The following is an 8,435-nucleotide window of genomic DNA, read 5'->3' on the forward strand; positions in this document are numbered from 1 at the left end:
CCATCCCCTTCTTTGAGTAGTGAGCTGAAAGGCAAGAACTTAGTCTGTCCAGGATAAATTAAAAGAACCACTGACCCCCTCGATTCTCTGTGTGCTCCTTTGAAGGAAAGCAGCAAAGAGCCACCCCTGTCATTTTCATGCCCAGGCATTCAGAAAGGCCTTTGCCACTCAGCTCAGAGAAGCGGATGGTTCCTTTATTGATAAAAGTAAAGGTACAGTACTTACACTGACCCATGGATAAGTTGATCACAGGTTAATGTTTTTCATTAATATTCCTAGATTTATACACGAGTATATAAATGAGTATATAAGTAAGTGCAAATAAGAAATTGGTTCATAAATGTGCATTCTACGGAAAAAGAAGCCCAGACAATCAAAGCATTTGTTTAGGACACACCTGAAATAGCACATGGACAGGATCCAAAATTTTACTATGGTGTGTTCATTTTTGGCAATACACAAAGTTTGGTGGCTCTGATCAAGCATGTAGATTTCTATATCCTGACAGACAAACCCTTTTGATTAGCGTATAGATTTAAACATCCCTGGTAATCTAAGGTCTTAAATTGTAGCCTATTTACTTGTGCACAAATCCTGCACTACTTCTTAATGACTGTTGAGCTGTAGCTCAGTCATTGCCTACCTAGAAGAGTGGTGCTATTACTAACCTGGGCCAAAGTGAATAAATAGAAGCCACATCTTATGACACAGTGACTCAGTCTTAAGGATTGCTCTTAACTTAGAATCTAGAGTCAGAGTGCCAATGTGAATGAAGCCTGACATAGCAGCTGTGAGATCTTATTATGCCATTCTGGCAAGATGTGTCAAATGTACAGTGGGGCAGTCACTTCAAAACCAGCTGACTGAAAAGAGTTAAATAAGGGACCTCTGGTTGGCTTTCCCAAAATGCAGGACATAGCAGGTACTCCAGCTTCTGCAGTTTACCTTTCTGTCTGTCTGTCTTGATGTCTGCCTGCTAGGGAGAAACTATAAGTATATGGGGGTAATCCCTTATGACTTGAAAGAAAACTAAAAAAGAGATGTAATACAATATAACCTTTGAAATCTGGAAAGAAAAACACATTATTTGAGATGCATCAGATTCAGCAAGAAAAAATGCAGTATCTATAGTGCCCTGCCTATGGAGGGTGGCTTGTTTAATTAATCAGATGGTATTGCATCCACTGAATTGCCCCTTCCAGGACGACTCATGCTTGAACTGCAACCAAAATTATTGTGTTGACAATCAGGAGCCAAGCTTAAACAGCAACACCACAGAAATCTTCGTGGATGACAGATTATTATTATTATTATTATTATTATTAACCTTTATTTATGAAGCGCTGTAAATTTACACAGCGCTGTACATACAATCTTTTTAATTAGACGGTTCCCTGCCCTCGGGCTTACAGATAGAGAGGAACATTGCAAAACGCCTTCTTTCATCTTACTACATGGACATGTGGTTTTGAGCTGTTTCTGTAATTTTTTTTAATTAAAAAGGTAAGGCTGTTCTTGTGGGAGAGGAAGAGAAGCTTGGGATCCTGCAAGACTAAAAACTAAGAAGGCAGGAAACAAACAAGGGGTGGAAGAAAAGACATAGGAGTGAGATTAGATAAATAATTGCAACATGGAGTGGTGACTTATAAACAGGCCTTTATATCTAGTTGATAGAGTCTGGATTAGAGGAATTACAAATCATGTGATCACTCTTTTTAGTCTAGTTGATTGAAGGGTTCTATGTAACTTTGTCCTCCATATATAAAGTGCCCAGTAGCCTCCATTTTAAAGATTTTCACTAGTGCAAGTCAGAATGTTTCATGACAAAGGAGCGGGACACAGCTGTAATGTATTGTAATTTCTGCTAAAATAGGCAAAGATTGAACTGCAATGTTCTAATTTGAAGTCAGTTGCTGCTTGTAAATATTAAACCCTTCATCTTCATTTATCAAGCAATTCTCCAAATCTCTTTGCCTGGGTCAGGCTCACTGTTCTAAAGACTTTGTGTCTGCCCTCACTAATTGCAATCGTATGCCCCAAGCCACCTCTCTTAAATGCAGAGTTAATCCTGCACAGATAGAGCAAGCACCTCATTCCCAAAAGGTCCACAGCGGACTATAGCTTTCTGCACATATTTCAGCTACATTATTGGGAACAAGGAAAAAGATGGTTCTCTTTTCTGTAGATGGATCTTTTAGGAATGTCAAGAAATCTGTAAGACAAGGAAGGAAAACCTTCATCAGCCTTGAAACAGACCATCATGCAACTCTGCATTTAAGAGGGATAGCAAAGTGAAACTGTTTTATGTTCTCAGATTGTTTGTTTGTCTATATTGTAATTTCTGATAGGCTAGGATATTCCATGTGTCCAGATACTACCTGATGCCTTCATTCCTCTGCATATGCCAGATGGCTAAATTGAAGGGAAAGTACAAATAGGTTAGTAAGCCAAACTAATAACTGTAGGCTCCTGCCTAGAAAGACATCAGCATCATGTAATGCATCCTTCTTGGTTTATCACTTAATTCAACACTGATAGATCAGTAAGTAGTCTGTGGGCAGAGGATGCTATTACTGTAACCTGGTGTTCTCCAGATGTGTTAGACATTAATTCCCATTGTAGCAAGCCACCATGGCCAATGGCAATGTTGATAAAACTGATAAGGTTTCATCCTTATTGGTGTCTAGTTGCCAAAGGAACTGAAAGTACCATGTAAGTTGCTCAGAGTTGCCAAAGGATGAGATTTCTGATTATGTGACCAAATCAGATGTAGGGAAAGCAAGGAGTTCAGTTCCTTTCTGCACCTCATTAGCTAACAGCAAAGTGAACATAAGGATTCTTTGAATTTGGTTTCACATAGTAGCACAGACTTCACTGTGTGTGGATTGATAGCAGCACTTACACATGCTAGTAGATGTACACCACTGTCTCCCCATGGACTGATGCAGAGAGAAATTGTACAGGAAGGCTTCTGTATGTAGACCTGGAAGCACCATCTTTCCATCTTCTGAACCACTGAGATGTCTTTGGCTGGCACTGATGAAAACATCATGTTTTGGGGTTCCTCTGGGCTGTTTTAGTCTCTGAACAGGCCCATAATGGCTTAGTGGAGGTTAAAAAAAATGTGGCATAACTGCTCTAGAGAGGCAATTTTCAGGGAGTGTGATGGGGATGTAGCCCTCTAAGGCAACAGGGGATAAGGAAGGCAAGTTCTTCCCTTTATAATTTCTTGCTCCAGATTATCACTTCCTTCAGAGTTTTCATGTAGTGAGACACACTTTGTCACTCCTAGATTTTTCTGCTTCTGCCCAGACAATATATGTATTTCTTTAAAACACATTTCTATGCAGCTGTTCGGGGTTTTTTTTTTTTTTTTTGAAGTCCCAAAGCTTTTTAACATATAAAAATAATTCAAGGCAATTGAAAACTAAAGCAAACATACCAAATACATTGAGCAGAAAAATAACAGATCAACCACTGAAGGCATAATGACAAAGAAAAGTTTTATCCTGCCTTTCGGAATGATAGCAAAAGAAGCTGGTGTAAGAAAGGGGTTTAGAACATTTGGGACAGCAGTTGTGGAAACTATATGTTCCTTGGGGTTAGGGTTACCATAATTCTCTACCACAAACCGGGACAAAATGTAGGACAAAATTTAGACCAAAATGCAGGACAATTGTAGAATAAAATTTAGCCCAAAATGTAGGACATTTAAGAAAAATGGAGGACCTTAAATGTCCTACATTTTGGGCTAAATTTTATCCTACAATTGTCCTGCATTTTGGTCTAAATTTTGTCCTACATTTTGTCCTGTTTTGTGGTAGAGAATTATGGCAACCCTACTTTGGGATTCTTCAGTGGAGTACATTGAGAAAGGCATGTTAAAAACTATATTTCCTTTCCATTTTGGAAATCTGGCAGGAAGGCTTTTAAATTAAGTGACACTGTAATGATGAATTGAGGAAGCCCTGCCTGCAGCAACACATACTTTTCATGCCCCTCTGTTGGTGTCTAAAAACAGTTGCTGGATTTCTTTTGTTCTCTAAAGGTACAGCAGAAAGTCGATGAGTTTGTGTGAAAACAAATCTGAACTCTCAAGCCTGGAAATGTCTAACAACAGGGATCGGAACATCAGCCCCAGTGCCAGACAAAAAAGAGGTAGGAACCTTGTTGGAAAATATGTCACAAACCAAGCAAGGAGGTTTCAGTTTGGACATTGCTTCTTTTGGCTGCACACCTGCAGTTTTTCTGTTTCCTGCATCCTAAAGTTGACAAAATGGGAGAAACCTTCAAGATCTAGATTATCAAATATATGCTCCTAAATGACAGAGCTTGGAAAAGTTATTTTTTGGATGACATCTCCCCAAATGCTTTAGCCAGCATAGCTGTGATGAGAGTTGCCATCTAAAATGTAACTTTTCCAGTCTCTGCAAAATGCTAACATAGAAACTGTAAGCTTTTTTTGTGGTCTCTGGACCTCATTGATCGACATGTTAAAGACATCACAGTGAAACTTCTAGAGAAAAATCCTTTGGATTGTGACTTATCCTTACCCTTGCTGTTAAGCATAGTGTTGGACCCAACTTCCCGGCTCACAGGTGCATAGACAGGGCATCCATTGATATCCCACTGCTTGATTACTCAGCACTTGTTGGGCTGGTTGTCACAGGTATTTTGTCACTTGAACATCATGTGTGGAGCTCAGTTTCAAAAGATGACCTGAATAACTTGCACCAGAGGTAGGTGTCTGGTATCATATCACATCTAACCTTGCTACTTGAGGTTGTGTCCTGCTAGAATCATGGGGACAGGGAGACTGGACCTGGGGCTTTCTGTAGGCAAAACAAGATGTTCTATCACTGAGCTACACCATTTGGATAGTCTTTCACCTCGTGGCAATTGGGACTTACACATTGCCTAGGTAGGCCACTGTGACTATGGAAGATGCCTACGAGAACTAATTGGAGTACTAATGGTTTGTATTGTCTATGTACTGTATTTTTATTGAAAATAACAAAATGGGAGGGGAGGATTTTTGTTCATTGTTGATCTGTTTAGCTGGGTAGACAAACTGGGCATCAGGGAGGGGAAAGCGTCTTAGATAGCATTGGGATTTCTTTCTTGCATCCCTTGCCATGCAATGGGACAGTGAGCAGTGCTCAAAGAGACTCTTGGATTTCAGAGACAGGCACAGTACTCTTTCTGTATGAAGGAAGTAGAAATGGCCATCAGGGCAGAGCCAAATTACCTTGTGCATGCTAGGTTGGCTGGGGATCAATTTATTTCTGCAAGACTCTGCTTCTAGTCTAAACCTGTATCATTTTGGCTTCCTGTGACTCTTCAAAATTTCAGCTGGAATGTCAGATGATGATGTCCTTTTACCAGGAGATGCCAGAGGATCAAACCTTAATAGTGAATTCCATTGGCAGCCAGTTTACATTGTGATAAGCCATAAAAGGCAAACCATTCTCCATTCAGCAGCTGCTGATACTGAAAAGGATCTTGTGGGTGTAGCTGACTCAAGATGAACCAGCCACCAGGCCAATAAAAATAAAAAATAAAATAAAAGTGTGACTTCTCTATCCATCTCTCGTCCACCCCCATGAAAGACATGTAGTCCAGTTCTACTGAGCTAAAATATTTTGTTCATGGGAGGTTGGAAAAAAGAGTGTTCTTGCCTTGGATATTTCATATCCATACATCATGCATTTAGGAAAAGTGGTTTCTGCTATTTGAGGTTTGTGGTGGTCTGCCAAGCAGCGTAGTTCAAAAATTTGGCAGCATGGCAGAAGAGACACTCCTCAGTTCTTTTTACAGTTCATTCAATTTATATAGTGCCTCTTGTGCACCATCTGCTGGCTGATTTGCACTACTTTTCTGACATTTTAGCAGTCATAATAATTGGGCAACCTTGGCCTCAGCCTCAGAGGATGGCAATAGCAAACCCCTTCTGAAGAAACTTGCCAAGAAAACCCAAATTACAAATCCAAGTTTTTCATAGGATGGGGCCATGGCAGTTAGAGTGGTATCAGATTGCAATGATTCTGCTGTCTGGGTATCCTACTGTTCCTTAAGAACATTACACATGATCAGAAGTCCAGGGGGCAAGGTGCCATCCTTTTCAGGCTGATCCTGCCAATAGGCAAATGTAGACAGCTGCCAGCATCTCCTTTACCCCTTTAGTCTAATATTGGATGTGATCCAACATATTTTGTACTGTACTAAAAAAAATTTAAAATTAAATATGCTATTCTTTTCTGTAAGACATGCTGAAGGGTTGGGGATTTTTTAACTGAAAAGAGCTCAAGTACTTATATAAATATTTGGAGGAGAAGTTTTGCAGAGGGATACCTGTAAAGGGACAGCTTTGCTAGAGAACAGGGAAGGATGAATACACTGCTCAGCAGTTATGGCTCTATAGTAGACGTAAAAGTCCTCTCTAACTACAGGTCTGCTCATTACACTGGATGCCCAATTTAAAAGGAATCTCCTAAACCAAAACTAACTCTTGATAATTTTGTGATGGTTGGCCTTACACTCAGTTGGCTACCATTCCAGCAGCAGCACTTGGATGTTTTGTGACCACTAGTTATTTTATTTCTGTTTTTCAGTGTCTTTGTTACTGATTTGTCTTCTTTTCAGAACTATGTATTTCCCTCCCCACGCAGCCTGCTGTTCCATTTTGCACTCAGAGGAAACTTAGCTAGTCAAAATCATCCTTTGCCCAAGAAGGGACTGGTTTGGCTCAGCTAGTTTGACCTCCTTGACCTCCCAACAATCACCTTCCTAACTGCTTAACTACCTCATAATCATGGACTCAGGCTCCAAAAATTTCACATTTTTAACCATATTTCCCTCCCTTCCTGACCCTTACGAACTCTTTGCTTTCTTCATATGCTGCAAGGTATATGACCCCTCCTGCCTTACTTTCTCTCTTCCCTCTGCCTCTTTCTCCTAGCCGATTCTTCCGCCAGCCTTAATCTTGAGCGCTCAGCTCTTGCTAGAAAGCGGTTTACATTACAAGGTCTTTCCAACCGCAGAGCTCCACCCAAAGGTAAAACCATCCTTGCTTCCAGCATTTGGTCACCAGCTAACATGTCTCAGACTCTGAGTGCTGTCTCCATCCTGTAGTGCATCCATCACTCCTTGTCAAGTCTGGCCACCACATTTCATTGTCATGTGTATGTCTGATGAACCCATTTCTTTGTCTCCCTTATTTTCTCCCCAGAAGTAGTCTCCTGGTTGTGGTTACAAAAAGGTGCCTTTAATAAGTATACCATCTGATTTGGTTTGGTATGGTTGAATCTGTGCTCCTCATACATAGACACTCTTACTAAACAGGTGAGGTTTCTCCTAATAGAGGCATATGATGGGGGGGAAATCATTCTCTGCTATATTTCTGGATGGCACTGTGCAGAGTTTGGAAAATTAGATGTAAGAAGAATGAATCTAATAACATGCTGAAGCCCTCCATAACTGATCAGTATTAGGATGATGCTCTTGGACCCACCCATAACTAAGCGGGGATAAGATGGTGCTCTGGGACATCAGCCTACCACTACTCATTTGTGGATTTTTTTCCTCAATAGCATTCCAAACTTTGCTTCTGTGTCCCTGCTTTTTTGCCTTTAATTTATTGCACACAATTAACATCTGTGTTATTTATAAGAAGTATTTGTTCTTTTTCATAATACCTGGATACCATCCAATGCAGCTGAGAGGTGGGAAATATGGGGAAGAAAAAAGAAAGTAGTTCTCTTCATGGGATACACTTACAGAACTGAGGACCACAAGACAAAGCAATGACCACCAACATAGGTGGCTTTAAAAAGGAATCAAGCAGATTCATGGAGGATACAATTAATAGTGACCACTCACCATGCTGGCTCTATATTACATCCAGTATCAGAGGCAATTTGTTTCTCAATGCTAGCTGCTTGGCCATTTTGGGAACAGAATCCTGGACTAGATAGGCCTTTGGTCTCTTCCAACATAATTATTCTTATGTCTTTAATTTTGCATGATAAGTTGGGGCAACATTCTTCACTGGGGACAAGACAACCAAGGGAAATAGGTGTACTTTGATCCATTTGAGAGTTCTGTCCACAGAATCTTCTGTGGGCTTGCAAAGCTTTTTGGCACACATCTCTCAATGCCATGATGTGATGTGTCAGAGCATGGTCAGAATAACCCTTCTGTGCCATTTTCCTAGTGGATCTGCCCTCTCCCCATAAATCTCCTATCAGATGTGGAGCAGTGGAGTGTGTGTGTGTGGGGGGGGGGGAGATAGTTCAGTATTTGTCTGTTTCCTTTTTCAGAGCTAATAGCAGCTTACAAAGTCATTTCCATCAGGAAAAGGGCAAGGAGGGGAGAAGTGTTGCACTTCCTCCCACAGTACGGTGGCCCCAGTCTACCCTCTCTATTCTGCTATCTCA

The 8,435-nt window shown here is 40.7% G+C and overlaps 1 protein-coding gene across 8 annotated transcripts in view; it reads left to right on the plus strand.

Moving 5' to 3' along the window:
* The window catches only part of LOC149317967 (guanine nucleotide exchange factor DBS-like), a 292,013-nt gene that overhangs the window by 263,090 nt on the left and 20,488 nt on the right, over positions 1–8,435 (plus strand). For 5 of the 8 annotated variants that reach the window (XM_089508735.1, XM_089508734.1, XM_089508737.1 and 2 more), the window contains 2 exons: positions 4,049–4,158; positions 6,959–7,054. In XM_089508735.1, coding sequence (XP_089364861.1) covers positions 4,049–4,158; positions 6,959–7,054 — 206 coding nt within the window. The remainder of the gene's footprint in view (positions 1–4,048; positions 4,159–6,958; positions 7,055–8,435) is intronic. The other 3 variants (XM_089508738.1, XM_089508740.1, XM_089508742.1) reach the window with 1 other exon arrangement.

The sequence above is a fragment of the Sceloporus occidentalis genome, unplaced genomic scaffold (assembly GCF_023333645.1).
Source record: "Sceloporus occidentalis isolate IW3139 unplaced genomic scaffold, rSceOcc1.0.p SCAF_2, whole genome shotgun sequence".
In the NCBI taxonomy this organism is placed as follows: domain Eukaryota; kingdom Metazoa; phylum Chordata; class Lepidosauria; order Squamata; family Phrynosomatidae; genus Sceloporus; species Sceloporus occidentalis.